Source organism: Apodemus sylvaticus, chromosome 21 (assembly GCF_947179515.1).
Source record: "Apodemus sylvaticus chromosome 21, mApoSyl1.1, whole genome shotgun sequence".
Taxonomy (NCBI): Eukaryota; Metazoa; Chordata; class Mammalia; order Rodentia; family Muridae; genus Apodemus; species Apodemus sylvaticus.
The window spans coordinates 39,338,930-39,357,100 of NC_067492.1; the positions used below are offsets into that span (position 1 = coordinate 39,338,930).

The 18,171-nt window shown below is 41.1% G+C and overlaps 1 protein-coding gene across 15 annotated transcripts in view; it reads right to left on the bottom strand.

Moving 5' to 3' along the window:
• The window catches only part of Chd9 (chromodomain helicase DNA binding protein 9), a 218,723-nt gene continuing 200,552 nt past the window's right edge, over nucleotides 1-18,171 (bottom strand). For all 15 annotated transcript variants that reach the window (XM_052166952.1, XM_052166957.1, XM_052166960.1 and 12 more), the window contains 5 exons: nucleotides 16,088-16,227; nucleotides 15,373-15,567; nucleotides 12,248-12,376; nucleotides 5,364-5,468; nucleotides 1-3,403 (listed from right to left, as the gene is read on the bottom strand). In XM_052166952.1, the coding sequence (XP_052022912.1) occupies nucleotides 2,534-3,403; nucleotides 5,364-5,468; nucleotides 12,248-12,376; nucleotides 15,373-15,567; nucleotides 16,088-16,227 (1,439 nt within the window). In that variant the 3' untranslated portion in view covers nucleotides 1-2,533. The remainder of the gene's footprint in view (nucleotides 3,404-5,363; nucleotides 5,469-12,247; nucleotides 12,377-15,372; nucleotides 15,568-16,087; nucleotides 16,228-18,171) is intronic.

Consider the following 18,171-nt stretch of genomic DNA (forward strand, 5'->3'; position numbering starts at 1 on the left):
GGTAGTCAAAGAATATGTTTAATAAAAAATAATTAAACTTCCATTTGCTCTATAGAACATCATAGAAAGTAATTTAATAAATTACAAATGACTTTTTAAGACGTTTGCTCAACTACAGAAAGCAAATTTAGACTACACAAAACACAACTGGTAAATATTGCAAATGTCCAAAAGAAAACTTGGACTAAGACTGAGTCATGAGGCCTGAAACAAGGGGTAAAACACAAGGCAACACCAGCTAGAACTCTCTCAGTAACTACCAACACGTACTGGGATAGCCTTTCAACTGCAGCTTGAGAACTGTGTCACTCCATCGACGCGTTCCCTATAACCCTTAACTTTACATTTCCAGATCCGCATGGTTTGCTTAGCTGACGCCTGGACAACCTTCCCCCCAAATACAAAGCCGTGTCTTGAAACCCAAGAGAATGTTTAAAGTTAATATTAGCCTTATGCTTTGAAAACGGTAACTGACTTATATATAGAAAGAGAATCACTAGGATGTTACCCAAATTTATTAGACCATAATTAGGAAAATACTTTATCTCATAGATTTTGCTATAAATTAGATTTTAATGACAAGATCTAAGATTTTTTTAACCTCATTTTTTTCTTTTAATTGGGAAAGAGGAATAGAGGTCCTATGGGTAGACCTAGAGGAAGAACGGGATGCGGGTGGTATCGAAACACTCCACTGCAAACCAAGGTAACTGCCTGAAAAACTTTGGCTATCTCACAGGTATGTTCTAGTTAAACAAAAGTGCAATACTGCAAAGGGAACACAGTAAATATGTAGTATATCATTTTCATGATGAAGGATTACTACCCACTGCTCCTGGATGGGTGTTACAGTGACTATTGCTAAGACATTGCATAAAGAACTATCAATTCAAAGTACTATTTTGAGAAAATACAAAAATTAATAATACAATCCCAATGGAACTTACATAATTTGGTAAATACATATAACATTGTGTAATAATGGGCTACGTTTTTACATACAGAAACATAATTTACTGGTAAAGGTCGTGGGAAACCCAGTACAATCGCTTCGTCCATGACAACAGCTCCACGGAAACATCCCGGAAGTCAGTTTCCCATAGCAAAGAACTGGGGTGCTCCTCCCAAATTTACCGCCTTGCAAACTTTAGCATGATTTATTTAGATACAGAAAATGCTAATATTTATCTCTCCTTAGAATGTCTAAGTCTGTTCTAATTGTTTCCAATGTATATAAAGGTAAACCTTGGACCTCTACCTTGTCAGAATGATAGCAGCTTTAGCAGGAGAAATGATATCACAAATCAAATACCAGACAAATTGTACATGACAAAGGATTGTAAGAAACAGAACAGAAGCCTTGGACTTCATAGTATAATTTGTACATCGTTTTGAGATTAGTCAAAGTGCAATTTCAAAGTGGGCGTTTCAGCATTTATTATAAACTGATAGCCCAACACTGACTCTGGGTAACATGCTGACTTCTTACTCCTAGAAACTCAATCAATTCAGACTATCTGCATATTACTTGACTACTATTACCTGTTATTTTGGAATATTTCCAGGACATAAGACACAAACAGAAACCTATACAAATAAAGCAAACAAACACTTTCCTGTACGTGAAGGGCGCTGTGTTCACGTTCTCAGTGGCGTTTCGTGACTTTGCCTTTCTGAACCCTGGAAACAAGGCATTATTCATCTGAGACATAATTATTTTTAATAGGAGGCCAAACTTCGAAAAATTTTAATGTATGTATACAGGGTACCAAAGCCATATGACACAAGATCATTTTATGACTTCATTTTTACTGATTTCTGAGTTAAGTTCAGTAAAATGCAAGCCACGGTCCTTGCCAGATTGACATGATATAGAGGATGTGTTTAAAAACCCCTGAAAACAAGCACAGAATTAGAAACGAATGTAAACTTCCTAAACTAACTCAGCTGAGGTAACAGGTAGCCAGATAAATTGGCTGATTGGGAAACTTATTTCTTCTTTAAAACATACTTGTACCTGAATTGGAGACATCAGCAGTGCATCGCGACACTAGAGCGTTTTCATGTAATTAAAGCAATGGATGGTGATGGAGAGTCTACAGCTTTCATGACATTCATTAGCTGCCCAAATTATTGCTGAGTTTTGATCTGTAAATTATAGGTGTCAAGGAGGCTGTAAAACTATATTCAAATTAAATCAGTAATATGCATAAAGTATTCTGTGTTCACTGCAAATATATTAAATATACAACTCTCACTGAGCGTCATCTCATAAAATTAACCCCCAACAAAATTATAATGCCTCTTGTTGTAACTTTATACGTGTATGTATCTGATAGTACATCGAGTTCAGAAACTTATGGATCTTAAGAAAGAGGACATGCAAAACATCTCTGAAAGCAGTTTGCACTTCTAAACAAACAACTGAAATGTTCTGTCAGTAAGTTATTGATGCACTCAACACTGGGATATTTACAGTTAGTAATTAAAGAAAAGGCAAAACCAGTTCAGGCTGAGGTTGCAGAGCCCCTAGTCAGTCTTCATTGCTCGAGTCTGACTCCTCGGAAGATGACGATGAACTCTCAGACCCAGAGGAAGCTCTCTCTGAACCCCCGTCTGTGCTGTTCTCGCTGAGAGGACTAGGATCAGTTCCCCCTTTCTCTTCCTGATCTCTAACTCTGGAATCTTCTTCCTTTATTTCGATTGACTTAGATGAATCTAAGTCACTACTTTTGTTTTTCTGTACATCAAAAGTATTGGACTGAGACAGGGTTGGAAGATGGAGGTTAAGGCCTGGAGTGAGCAGCATCCCTGGGTAAAGTATGTTAGACAGCAACAGTGGGTTAAGAGCTATGGGCTTGGCAGCTGCCGCGGAACTCAATGCAGCCGTGGAGGAAGTCGAAGGAGAGCCTGGCACACAGCGCTCTCCTCCGTTCTCCGAACTTTGGCTCTCTGTCCTTTCTTTTTTTCCTTCTAGCTCCTTAGAGTCATTTCCTCGTTTTTCTTCCGCTCCAGATTCTGCAGTCTTTGACAGGAGTCCTCCCATGCCTAGCAGATTTGGTAACCCGGCCATTCCTGAGAACAGCATGGGGAACATAGCAGCCATGTTTTTAGTTTCTCCTCCAGAAGAGAGGCCAGCAGGCATGCCCATCAGCCCTGCAGTCACTTGCAGTGACTGCAGGTTCTGCAGATTTTGTTGTAAGGCCTGAAGAGTTGTGAGATCCACACCGGGAAGTAATCCGTTGGCCAGCAAAGGATTGCCTGGCGCAGTGCTGGCAGGAGCCGCTGCTGCCACGGGAGCCTTGGCAGTCCCACTCTTAGGCCTTCTCCCCCGCCTGCTCACTTCCTCTCTCACAACAGGACCAGTGAGAATACGTTCATACATGCTTTCTGGAAGAAACCCCTAGAGAAAATATATATTCATTAATAACAGCTATGTGAAGATATAACCAGTACTAAATAGCTTATCAAATAGCCTGTTGAGAGGTAGCTATTCACAAACCTATTCTGAATTGCTATCAAATAATTATGAAAAACACAACTTTAATCTAAGTGGTGGCTTCAATCAGTTATTCCAATACCCATTTTTAAAAAATCATATAAGAGAAAATGAAAAGAGGTGTTTAATTTTCTTTATACTATGAAGCTTAAGTTTGTAGGACAGAAAACTTAAGGGCCAAAGAAATGTTATCAAGGTATTACCATAACCCTTCCTGTGCACATCACCATCTGCTCAGACCTTTCTGGTCTGGAAAGTTATAAAGGAAGAGCAGGGGGCATATACAAAGACTGAGGTTAAACTGAGGTGCTTTGAATCACTCTTTACTGTCACTTTGGAAATAAGGTAAACAGGGCCAGGATACAGAAGATACACTCAAAAGGGGAAAGATGTTATTACCTATTATTATCTGGATACAATGGGGGCTTCAATACATGTGTGTGTGTGTGTGTGTGTGTGTGTGTATAATTTGTAAGTGTTTAGAACAGGCAGGAGGCTTCATGAAATATTATATTCAAAAATTCTGGTTCTGCATTTGCTATATAATCACTCAAATTACATATTGGTGATAAGCAGTTAAAAATTTTTTAAAAAAGGAAGGAAGAGGAGGGCTTCCAGTTGCTGCAAACAGCCGTAGAAGCTGCTGCTAGTGTGACCCGGTCCAGAACAAAGGGCCGTCTGTGCTGCCTTCACAGCATTCTCCTAGGCTGTTCTGGGACACAAAATTCCTCAGAGTTTTATTTTATAATCTCTGCAACAAGCACTCTCCAGTTGAAATGTCACATACATGGTTTAAAAGTTTCTAGAGGTCATATGAATTTTAGTAATACAGGCTAATTAAATAAAACGTGACCTAAAAATCTTCACTTCATTATGTAATGTACAAAAATTGAGATGTGTTATATTCTCTCTCTGTCTCTTTCTGTCTCTGTCTCTCTTTCTCACACTAAGCTTCCAGATCCCTAGAAAGTATGCTTTTTACCACGAGCACACCTTGGTCCACGTGCTCAGGGGCCCCTGCCTGTGGAGGGTCAGATGTAAGTTATAGAGTAGGGTGAAATATACTGGGACTACGTTTGTTTGGTTTTTCTCGTCCAGAGCATTGTGGCTCACTGCAGGAAGTACAGCAATAAATACAGAGAACAAAACCATGCTCCTGCCGCCACTCAGCCCGACTGCTAGCGTTTAGCCTGCACATGCATCGATTGCTTCGTACTTATTCTATGATTCTCCTTACTCCTTTCCAAAATAAAAACATAGTTAGATTGGATTTAGTCTTTCAGCTTGTCTTTCCCATTTGACCCCCTATAGATATAATAACTATTTAGTATATAGTTAGGCTCTAACAGCCCAAGATCTGAACTGTGGAGGTAGTGGCCAACATTTTTTCTCTTGACCCCAGATATTCTTCCAAGACATCATTTTAAAGTAGTTGTATAGAATTCCAGTCTATAGGAAGTGCATATAGAAAGTGTATAGAAGGCTTGTTACTCATCGTCTTACTATGATGCTATGACGAGCCTCAGTAGTGTAGCTGCAGCACATACGAAGCTGAGGCAGGACCGGAGTTCAAAGTCAGCCTGAGCTGTCTACAGAGACCCTTCCATGGTGACTGTTTTTATATGAATTTCTTTGCATACCTATTGGATTATTCTTTGTAGTAGTATCCAAACAATGTTTGCAATAAAAAGGGAAGTATTCCTGGTGTGAATTCTACCCTACCATTACACATTCTGAAAAACAGAAACTGAGAACTGAAAGTTATTGTTGATATTCATGAAATTCTCATTCTGAAAAGAGAGCTTAGTCCAAGGCCTGGTCACATGGTTTAGTCTCTAACACAGTGTATTGATGAGGTACTCACAGACTGCTTAACAACGTCTCCCCACTCAGGAGCCACTCCGTATTCTGAATTTTCTTTCAGGAATCTACATAAGTCTTTCAAAGGAGGAGCAAATGCCCCTCCAACCTGTAAGCAAACAAACAAACAAACAAAGGTAGTTAGATGGTTAACACTATTAAGTATGAAGTTATTTATTTGATTTCTGATATAGAATTTCTCTAAAATAGTATATTTTTGAATGAAATTCAACAAATATGTATAATTATATTCAAAAAGGGTAACTCCAATCTATCAGGCACATTAGCTTTTGTTCTCTGGTTATTTGTACCTGCCAACTTGGCAGATGAAACTTAGAACTGGAGACTCCTCACTGAAGAACTGCCTAGATCAGACTGGCTTATGGGGAGGTCCATGGAAGGACTGTCCTGATTGCTAATTACTGCAGATGTGCCCAGCCCACTGTAGATGGCACCGTTCCTTAGTCAGGTGATCCTCAACTATATAAAAAAGCTAGCTGAGCACGAGCCTCAAAGTAAGTTAGTAAGCAAGGACTGAAATTCCTTGCTCCCTTGTTTCTTAGACACCATGGAGAAGCACTCCTCCACGGTTTACGCTGTAGTTCCTGAGGTATGAGTTTCTTGGTCAAGGATAACATATGTGGAAAAGCAAGCAGCCCTGCCTGCGTTCCTGCTTTAACTTCCTTGATGATGAACCTGTAACCAGAAAGCAAACTTTTTCTTTCCTCACTTGCTTTTGGTCACAGTACCTGTCACAGTGACAGGAATGAACTGACACAGAAATAATGTAAATCTTAAATGTTTCAAGTGGAATACCTGGAGCAGAAAATGAACTATTATTCGTGTACCCACAGGAGGCAGACAGGCACTCTAGCCCACCTGGAAGTACCCTTTGGAGTCATATTTTCCAGCTATGGAAACTCAGTTAATCAGTAAATATTTTTGAGTCTCTTTTGCGATCTATGAAATGGGGTGACTATAATATTTCTTTCAAAGTGTCTGATGAAGAGAAAATGAGACAATTCAAGTGTCTTATAATAATATCCGGTTTACAATAAGTATATATTAAATATTGGGCTTAGAATATTACGTATATATTTTATTTTAGTTTTTTGAAATCTTTTTGAGATACTATTTCTATTTTCAAAATGAAGGACCTGAGCATCAGAAGTTATAGTTAGCTTTACAGAACCATCTAATAATGTCAAGAGTTAGGAATAAAACACAGGTCTCAGAATTCCATGCTTTTGTTTATTGATTATGCATATTAATGACAGTATATATCATGAATTTTAAGCATTTTTGTATATGATAAATTCAGAATTCAAACTGATAATATTGAGATCAATGATTTTGACCTATCATTATTGTTTCTTTGCAGTCTAAAACATGGTTTTTGAGCAGTTCCTTCTCTTTTTTGTTTTTGAAGACAGGGTTCCTTCTTCTCTCTTGAATACATACACTTTACAGGTTTTTTTCTTGAGTAATACTGGGGACTGAATTAAGGCCTATGAAAGCTACAGAAGCGTCCCTGGCTACATCCCCACCTGAGAAATCTATGCTATGTCTGGATAGGATGCATGCTCATTTATCACAGCAAGGACATCGCTCACACCTCTAAGCATTTTTATCTAATATCCTTCTATTCTTCAGTCTCCATGACTTCTTTTACACTCTGTTCTTTATGAAGCTTCAGGGTAAAGTGAACTGACAACCTGGACCTTAATCTCCACATGGACACAGAAAGAATACTCTGAGTGTGGAAACAGTCCAGCTACATAGTAAAGTCCCAGGTCAGCCTGAGCTACAGTGGGAGACCTTGTTTTAAACAAAACAAAGTATAATACAGGAGAACAACCTCCTCCCTTAAAACTAAGAGGCCAAGTCTGACAATCTGCGTTCAATTACAGGACCTACATGGTGGAGAGAACTGACTTGTTATCTCTCTCTCTCTCTCTCTCTCTCTCTCTCTCTCTCTCTCTCTCTCTCTATCTCTGTGTGTGTGTGTGTGTGTGTGTGTGTGTCTGTCTGTCTGTCTGTCTGTCTCTGTCTCTCAAGTATTGTTCAGTATTAAACCCAACAAATAAAAATAAGCCATTCCTTCTCATTAAAGCCGGCTAAGAAGCTGCTAGGTGTGGCGGCACCCACCTTTCACCTCAACACTTGGAAAGTGGAGGCAAAATGATCACACTCTGAAGGTTATCCTCAGTTACAGGGTAAGTTTTTGACCCTGTCTTAAAGGATGAAATCAACAACAACCCCACTCCAAGAAAATGAAACTTCCAAACTGGCTGATGTTGGGATAATCTTTTGTGCACAGTGTAAAAGTTGTCTTTGTATGAAGCATTGTCTGTCTCAGTGTTTTGTAAACAACTTCATCACCTTCTGATTGGTTTACTAGCCAAAAAGCCTATAGCAAGGCAGGGAAGCACAGACAGGACTTCTGGAGGAACTCTGGCAAAGAGTCAGAGGCAGGCGATTTGGCAGTCAACAACTCCTAAAGGCAAGAGATAAGGCCAGCCAGAAGGCAAGGAAGAAGCAAGCGCCAGTCCTCAAGAGGGAAGGAGCCGAGTGGGAGAACAGAGATCACTATAAACGGCACAGTTTCAGTGTAAGAGCTGGCTGGGAAGCAGCCTAAGCTCAAGGCAAAACATTTATAACTAATGAAAGGTCTCTGTGGCATTACTTGGGCAACTGGAGGGTTGCCCACCAGTTCAGTAATAGGCAGTAACAAATTAAAATATTCGGTAATGTGAAATTTTGTTAAGAGAGTCTCATTATGCTGTAGCTCAGGTGTAATAGTGGGGGTTCTCTATAACAGAGCTGACAGAATTTATACATATATGTACACACACAAACATATATAAATCACACACCCACACCCACCACATACACATAGGTAGGATGTATTAGAGTGAGGGCTGTGGTCTAGCCAGGTTGGCTGTCAAACAACAGAAGAGTCCAAGATTACAGTAGCTGCTCAGTCTCCAAGGCGGGATCTCTCTCTCACTAGTCCTCACTATGTGTTAGAATCCTGAAGGAGCAGGCTCTAATGCCAGCGAAGGACTGGACTTGCCAGTGCGAGTGAGAGCAAGCAGGCAAAGAGAGTCCTTCTCTATGCCTTATATACAGACTGCAGTCAGAGGTGTGCCCCAGGTTAAAGAGAGTCCTTCTCTATGCCTTATATACAGACTGCAGTCAGAGGTGTGCCCCAGGTTAAAGAGAGTCCTTCTCTATGCCTTATATACAGACTGCAGTCAGAGGTGTGCCCCGGGTTAAAGAGAGTCCTTCTCTATGCCTTATATACAGACTGCAGTCAGAGGTGTGCCCCAGGTTAAAGAGAGTCCTTCTCTATGCCTTATATACAGACTGCAGTCAGAGGTGTGCCCCAGGTTAAAGAGAGTCCTTCTCTATGCCTTATATACAGACTGCAGTCAGAGGTGTGCCCCAGGTTAAAGAGAGTCCTTCTCTATGCCTTATATACAGACTGCAGTCAGAGGTGTGCCCCAGGTTAAAGAGAGTCCTTCTCTATGCCTTATATACAGACTGCAGTCAGAGGTGTGCCCCAGGTTAAAGAGAGTCCTTCTCTATGCCTTATATACAGACTGCAGTCAGAGGTGTGCCCCAGGTTAAAGAGAGTCCTTCTCTATGCCTTATATACAGACTGCAGTCAGAGGTGTGCCCCAGGTTAAAGAGAGTCCTTCTCTATGCCTTATATACAGACTGCAGTCAGAGGTGTGCCCCAGGTTAAAGAGAGTCCTTCTCTATGCCTTATATACAGACTGCAGTCAGAGGTGTGCCCCAGGTTAAAGAGAGTCCTTCTCTATGCCTTATATACAGACTGCAGTCAGAGGTGTGCCCCAGGTTAAAGATGGACTTTCTCACCTCAAAAGATTCAGATTAAAAGTGAGTCTTCCCCGGATGCAGACACCCACAGCCAAACAGTGGATGGGGTTTGGGGACTCTTACGGGAGAATAGGAGGAAGAATAGCAGCCTCTAAGGGAATAGGAACTCTACAGGAAGACCGCCTGGACCCTTGGTCCTCGGTTGTGTGAAAAAGCAGGCTGAGCAGGCCATGGGAGCGAGCCAGGCAGCAGCGCTCCTCCATGGTCTCTGCTTCAGTCCCTGCCTCCAGGTTCCTGCCCTGAGCTCCTGCCCTTGGGAATGTAAGATGAAATACACGCCTTTCGCCCCAAATTGCTTTAGGTCAGTGTTTTAGCACCATATAGCAAACCAATACACTACCAAAAATGGAATAAACTGCATCTACCAGACTGGGGAAAATTAGTAGTGCTTAATATAAAAACAATTGCTACTTTTAAATGGTGTGTTTTATGTGGGATTTCTTATGAGGAATTAGAATGTTTTTATGTATTGCTATCTTAGCAGGGAGGTCATTTGACAGAAAGTGTCCAGGATGTAGTGAGCCTGTGAGCTGAGACTTATCCTGGTGTCTGTCACCTTTTCTCACCCATTTTACTGTTCAGCCAACGTAACAAACCCTAGCATATTACAGCTGCATGTACAAAGGAGATCACAAATCATCTGTCCTTTAGATTATAAGGAAAAAAAAGACAAATCATTATAGAAAGAGAATTTTACTGTATTGGTTGGTTTTGTGTGTCAACACAGGCTGGAGTTATCACAGACAAGGGAACTTCAGGTGAGGAATGCTCCATGAGATCCAGCTGTGGGGCATTTTCTTAAAGCGATCAGGTGGGGAGGGCCCCTTGTGGGTGGTGCCATCCCTGGGCTGGTGTTCTTAGGTTCTATAAAAGAGCAGGCTGAGCAAGCCAGGGGAAGCAAGCCAATAAGGAGCATCCCTCCATGGCCTCTACATCAGCTCCTGCTTCCTGACCTGCTTGAGTTCAGTCCTGACTTCCTTTGGTGATGAACAGCTGTGTGGAAGTGTAAGCTGAATAAACCCTTTCCTCCCCAACTTGCTTCCTTGTCATGATGTGTGTGCAGGAATAGAAACCCTAAGACATTTAGCAAACATCACATCACACCCGGCTCAGGAATCACCTGTAGAAAAGCCTCGATTTGGGCTAAAGCGATGGCTCAGTGGGTGGACACGCTTGCTGCTCTTCTAGAGCCTGGGTTGGGTTCTTAGCTCCCCTGTCAGGAGGTTTACAGCTGCCACACTCTACTTCCAGGGCACCAGCACCCACATTTGTCCCCAACAATGTGCTCTGCAGGCACCCCTAACCCCCACCATGCACTGGTGCTGCACCTGCAGGCACCCTCATCCCCACCATGCACTGGTGCTGCACCTGCAGGTGTCCCCACTCCCATCACACTCTGGTATTGCACCTTGATACTCTAAGGCTGTGACCTACCATGTCCAGACAGCTTTCCTGAGCTCGGTGCAAAATGGAGGTAATGCTTCCTTTTCTCTGCCTGATCTGTGGAGCCCAACCCATACCCTACCTGAGGGATGTCATGCAATTCCTGGTAAAAGTTACAGATTCAACTTCTGGGAAAGTCTCTCCAATGCAATGAGATATCCCCAATACCTTAAGCCTCAGTCAATATAATTTTACCCTAAGAAAAACCCCTTCCCATTTTTCAAGATTCATATATAGCCCTGGTTCACCCCAAATGAAGTGTATGCATTCAAACCCATGCTGAGTAAAGGTATGTGCTCAAGCTAAGATTGTTTTAGAGAGCCATCTCATTGAAGATTGCCAGAGAAGGCCTTCATCTAAAATAGCGGTATGTAGCACTTAAGGTCCTCAGAGAAGTTGTTTCCCTCCACCCCTGAACTGGACCAGGAGCCTGCAGACCCCACTCAGCCTCACAGCTGGATCTAACATATATGTCACAATGTACATATAAATAAAAAGTAAATATTTTTTAAAATCCTTAAATTCATAGGACTAGAAGTAACTGTATGGTTTGATGCTAAGGTTGAGAAAAGCCAGGGAAGCAAAAGCTGGACTCTAACAAGAGAAGAAGAACATCAGAAGGTACGAAAGGGATCACATAATAGCTGGAAGACCTAGAAAAATAGAAAAGCTAAGCCCTCTAAAACAGGAATGAGTTCACATGCTTCCCTGGAAGGAGGAAGAACCAAAGAACCTTCTAGAAGGTAATCTAGTCTGTCCTAGTTTAAAGATACTGGCCTTCAGTCCTAACCACAGAACAAGTTCTCACATCTTCACACCATGTTGGGGAATTTTCTGGGACTCCTGCATAACAAATCATCGTGGGAGAAGTCAACGCTGGACTCTGCAAACCCCACAGGGCTATACCCAGGCACCATCGTGGGACGGAGCTGCTCAAGGGGCTTGGCAATAAGGCACAATTAGAAGTCAGGAAGCCTGGGACACCAGCCACAGCACACAAGGCAGCTTGTATTGGATGGGCTAGGGCTGGACCGAGAGATGCTGAGATGATAACGTCCCAGAAGGCCTAGGGAAAGAAGACTCCAACATGACCAAGGCCACCAGCCAGCAGTGCTGACACTGGAAGATCAGACAGAGGCCATTCCAACATACAGTTCTGTGCTTGCTGACATTGAGTCCCCTTTCCATACACTTTTACTATTATTTTCAACTTAGTTGTTTTTTTTTTTTTAAATAAGTATCATCTTCTGTGGCTGAGTGCTTTGCCCAGCGCGCAGCCACACAGAGCCACTGCTTGGCCAGATCTTGACTGGCTTGCTTCTCTCTCTCTCTCACTGGCCGTCAGAGATGTGGGATTTGATATCAGACTACATAAAATGATGGTGCATGTCTTTGCCCACAGCTGTGCTAGGTTCCTGTTCTTGAGTCTGTTAGAAAACACTGCCTAATTGAACCGTGCCCCACATGGTGTGGTGTGGTGTGGCGTGACGTGGCGTGGCGTGGCGTGGCGTGGCGGAGCAATGAGCCCGCAGCACATACCTTTCTTGCATTCCTTCTGTTAATCAGCTGCACGCGCTCCTCTCCAGTGAGGCTGCTGATATCCAGCTTGTTTGGGTTTCGGCACCGGTGCCTTTTCTGCTTGGGTCTCCCCTCGTGAAGCTGCACTCTCTAAAACACACAAGCAAACAAACACCTTGAAGCCCGTGGCCTTGTGCAACGCTTTTCAGACTGGTGCCAGGGAGCTGGCCCCAGGAGCTCAGCCCTGTGTGGAGCCAAGGCTCCTGCTCTCTTCTTAGTCCATTGAAAGTCTTTAACATAACTTGTAGTGTTCCCCTGCCACTGCCTCCGTACGCAGCAGCGAACCACAGAGCAATTTCTTCTGAAAATGCTTGTTATTGTAATGAGCTAAATTTCCTTTGATAAGTTTCTCACGTAGTAAATTTCAGGGGAAGCTATTCAGGCTTCCTCTGTGCTCTGATCATTTATTTACTTGTTTGTTTTTGAGGGAGGCTCTCAGGTAGCCCAGGCTGGCCCTGATCTTATTCTGAACCCAGGGTGTGCTAGAACTGATGTCCCTTTTGCCTCTGACTTCTCCATTCTGAGATTACAGCTGTATGCCACCAAACCCTGCCACAACAATTCATAATTGTGCTGGGGACTCTCATTTCTCTCAAAATCTCTTAATTATTCTCTCTTTTCATATATTTCTCACAATAGTAAAGGTATTATTTTTTACAGTGCAAATCAAAAAGCTGAGTATAGTAGAGCACACCTTTAAGCTCAGCACTAAGGCAGAGGCAGGCAGATCTCTGTGAGTTCCAGGCCAGCCAGAACCATATAGAAAAAGACCCTGTCTCACAAAACAAAACAAAACAAAACAAAACAAAACAAAACAAAACACCCCCCAATAAAACAATAAGTAAATAAAAATAAAAAACTAGACCAAAAATCCTCATCTTCATATTTGGCAATAAAAATAAAAACTCAGCATCAGATTTTTTCTTACTGTCTGCTATTGTCCTCCACAACTGTTCTCAGTACCCAGCCCGCCATCCTCCTGTGCTGAAGGAGTCAACGCCCATGGAGTCTTTCTCAGTTACTAATCAAATTCTTACTGTCTCCATGTATTTTATTCTGCCTTGGCCGTTAGTTGCTCTGTCTCTGTTTATGGTACTTTGTGCACCTCATCTCTGTTATAATTTCTGTTTGTTTTTGAGACTGTGTAGTCCTGGCTGTCCTAGAATTTGCTCTGGAAACCAGGGTGGCCTCCAACTCAGAGAGTCAACTGTCTCTGTCGCTGCCTCCCTCAACCCCCACTCACTCCTCACCTCTAGCCCCCATCCCCCAGAGGGCACCTCCACCACCTGGCAATAGTCTAAGATCACCTTATAACTATGTAGCTACAAAAAATGAATAAAAACTCATTTGTAATGATAAGAAGGGAAGGAATCCCTCGGTGGCTAGAGTGTGTCGTACAGATGGACGAGAGTTTTGCGTCTTTACTTTCTCATTTTTAGTTACTGAAATTAGACCTAGTGCTCACTGGTGTCACTCAGTGTAATCATGTTGGTTGAATAAAAGAACGCCATTTTCTCGCATGTTGTGAATTCATATTTCTCATAATTGCAACATTCATTTTCATGGCCTGATACACTTAGTGAAAACCTCTTTTCATGTAAGGATAGAAATATTTGACAATAAAACAAAAAGGAATTAAAGATTGAAAATTTGTGTGTACTGCTATACAAACTAGAAATATGAAAGGGATCTAAAATTCCAAATTGAAGCTTTCTGTGTTAGACTACTAGGCTGCCTCTTGGTGATAAAACAGAAATATTGGGTCAAAATTTGTATTATAAATATAAAGAACATTCTAGAAACTAGAGATTATCTAATTGCTTTATATGAAAAAACAAGGAAATTAATTTTATTCTGCTAATAAAATAGTAATAATCACATTCCCTACACATTGCAAGTAAAGTTTTCAAAATTTAAAATTTTAAAGTAATAGATTAAAAAAAATAAGCTAGGCACAGTGGCGCGTGCCTTTAATCCTAGCACTCAGGAGGCAGGCGGATCTCTGAGTTCAAGGTTAGCCTAGTCTACAAACTGAATTCCAGGACAGCCAGGAGTACACAGAGAAACCCTGTCTAGAAAACTGAAACCAACCAACCAAACACAATGAAGAGACCTGGTTCTCCTGAGGCCCCTTTGGTGGGACGCAGCTTCCCTGAGGTAATCCACGTGAACGTCTTACCAGAGGGAGCCATGGCAGCCTAGCTACCTTCACTGTAGGGTAAGCCTCTACACTCTTGCTTTAAAAAGGACACAGAAATGTTACCTATACCTACGTGGTACATTAAATTTAATACATTACTGTCTGATAATAATGAACTAAAAAACAATAGATTTCTGACATATTCTCAGTACTACTCAAGTGTTTTACTATCTTCATATATTTTACTCTGCCTAGACAGTTAATTTCATATAAAGGCCTATAGACAGCATTATCAGAGGACAACACAAGTTAAAAACAATGATACAGATATTTGCTTAACATAAACTCTGGAGAAAGAAAGAAATTGTTCTCTTACAGCTTAAAGATACCTGTTATATGCCCTTAAATCATTTATTTACTTAAATTTTCAGTATTTTAATTGCTTTATAAGATAATTCTAATACTACTATCCTAATAAAGTTATGTTAATTAAGATAAAGGATGTTAAGTATTAAGTGTAATACAAGCATAGACACATTTTAATACTTATATTACTTTGTATTTATTATTACTTTAAAATAAACTTCTTGAGAAATAAAATTAGAAGTTTTATACCACCGAAACCATTATAATATACAAAGGGTAAAATAAAGCACATCGGAAGTCTTTATGTATTTATTTTTTTAAACAAAAAACAGCTTTGAACATAAAAATATCTTTCAAAATGCTAGGATTACAGGTGTGTGTCACCATATCTGGCCTGAAGTGACTTTTATAATTAAATATTTATTAAATGCAGAAAGAAAAGCATCACAGGATTACATTTAGGAAATATGATAATTATTTCTTTTTGATACTTTTCCTAAATCTTAGGTAAAACAGATATTTAATGAATGTTTGATGACTCAAAAGAACGAACGTTTCTGAGACTTTAAAATCTACTTACTGGAATAAAGGCTCCTAGGTCCTCCACATAGCCGGGGTGCTCCTTAAGCCATCTGTCCAGGTCCTTTCTTTTAGGTGCATCGTCCCCTGCGAGCCTTGTCCCATCTTTGAGATTAATAACTGGAACGGGACTTTCTGTATCAGGAATTCTTTGAGGCTGAGGATAGGACACTGCTGGATTTATCCCTGTGGAAATCTGTGAGGTGGTTAAGTCTAAAGTAAACTGCCAAAACCCATCAGATACAATTTGTATTTCCCCGCTTTATTATTCTAATTTTAGTACAAACAGGGTAATTTGTTGCACCCTTCCCCCCCCCCCCCCCCCCCCCCCCCCGCCACCCCAGGCCTTGCTCTGCATTCCTGACCTCGCCTGAACTCATGATGTACACACCAGAATGGCCTGAAGTTTGCTTGTCGTGTCTGTGCCTCCTGCATACTGGGGTCACACAAGTGCTCTCCCCAAATCCAGATTTAACGGTCACTTTTTGTTTTTGTTTTTTTTTTTGTTTTTTGTTTTTGAAGAAGCCAAGCCTTTTAAAGTTAAAACTTTTATGACTCTTTGCCAGTGTCAAGTATTATTAAGATCCCAATTTAAGAGTATGGAAGACTAATTTCCTTATTATTTATTTTATTAAAAATATAAAACAAGAAGTGTGTACTTATTAGGATTGAATTTCAGGCTTACGGTTAAGTAACTTTAAAATAGATTTGCTTACATGATTAGGTGGCTTGTTTCTGTTCAACAAGAAGATATCAGCACCTTCCACATTCCTTCTCCTTCCCCGCCTTTTCTTCACTATAGGCTGGCTGTCGAGTATCGCTCCGTTGGCACCGAGGGTTGACTGAATGGAAGTACCTAATCAGATTAAAGATGCAAAACAGTGACTAAAAACTTAAACAATACAACTTTTCTTAACATATTTGAAGTTAGTTCTTTTATACACCAAACTAAGAAGTTCTTGAACTTAAAAGCATGCTTGCCTCTCAATGTGGTAATCTAGACGTCTCTCCCTCAGCAGCTCCTACCCCAACCCTGCTTTCTCCACCTGCACTCCGGGATTCTAGGCGTGACCTCACCTCGCCTCACATGTATTCAACTCTTTACCGGCCACTTCGCATGTTGTTTTATTTAATTTATCACAGAGATATCAAATATTGCTCCTCTCACTTCATCTTACACACAATGAGAAAGCTCAGAAATGTTAATATTAATTAATTTCCAAAAAGTCCAGGAAGGAAGACAGAGCCAGAGTTCACATTTACAATTACCAAAGTGTATTATCTAGAATAGTAAGGTAACTAATACTTAAGACTTTAAAACAGTTTTATACAGTTTTAAAACTAGTGTTATAATTACTATCACCTAGTATGCATATCATTGTTATATGCTTAAGATTTTATTAATTTTAAATTGTGTGTGTGTGTGTGTGTGTGTGAGAGAGAGAGAGAGAGAGAGAGAGAGAGAGAGAGAGAGAGAGAAAAGAAGTGCAGGTGCCTGTGAAGCTCCGAAGAGGGCACTGAAGCCCCTGGTGTGAGAGGTAAGGCATTTGCGGCTGCTTGAAGTGGGTGCTGGGAACTGAACCCAGGTCCTCTGCAAGAGCTGTATCCATTCTTAACCACTGAGCCATACTTGCAGCCCTTATATTTATATTATTAATATAAAAAACACTGATCTAATAAAAAAGAAGCATAATAGTAACAGCTACATAAACTATATTGCTATAATATATTTTATTTTATATATAATTACTGTACACCATGTATAGTATTATTCATCAAAGAATTACGTATAGGTGACAGCTGGACAGTCTTCACCTGCAATGCCACTGGAACCATCACATCACCTAAAACTGATTGTATCTTAAAGAGAAGCTTTCGGGTTAAGGATGAGAACAGTAAACTCACTTTGGGTGGGCAAGAGAGCCCACAGTTGACCTACATTTGTCTTCATATTTTAGAGGAAAGAGTTCCTTAACCAAAGAACTGTCAGTGTAAAGCATGATTTGGGAACAGACTTTACAAATAGGAATGTTCTTGCAGGGGTCAGGGGAGCATATGAGTGTGTGTGTGGTGGACGTGGGTGCACAAACGTCTGCATTTGGGGGTCAGAGATGGTCTGCCTTTCTTTGGGTGTCTTGCTCAGTTGCTCTCCACTTGATTGAACGAGGCGGGGTCTCTCATTTAATCAGACCCCATTGGTCTGCTGGTCTCGCAGGCCAGTGTGCCAGAGCAGTCCCCTGCTGCTGGCTAACAAGCACTGGGCACTCCAAGGCTCATCTGCAGGCTTATATGGCAGACCCTTTACCCACCAAGTTAGATCCTCAGCCCTTCAACTGCAAGGCTAGTAACTAGAAAATGACACTGAATGGTTAATGAATCCACAGAAGACCAAAATGATGCCAAGGAAAAGAAGCTAATAGATAAATGCTTCCAAGTTTCATGCGGCAACCAGACACAGTACCTACTAAAGTAGAGGCCTTAGCCTTGTAAAATAAAGAAGGAATAAATAAATTCAATCCACTTATTTTCTTTGATTGGAAATTAGTACTTTGGGGGTAAGTACATGCTGGTGAACACTCCTGAGACTCAACTGATATTAAACATCATTCTGAATTCTTGACACTTTAAGAAGAACGCAGGCAGAAGGCAGCCAGACAAGTCAAGAACAGCACCGAATGCGTTTAAAACATTTTTGGAGTTATTTATTTTCATTTTATTTTATGGGTATGTTTCTTTGCCTGCATTGTGTGTGTGTGTGTGTGTGTGTGTGTCTATCATTTCCATACCTGGTGCCCGTGGG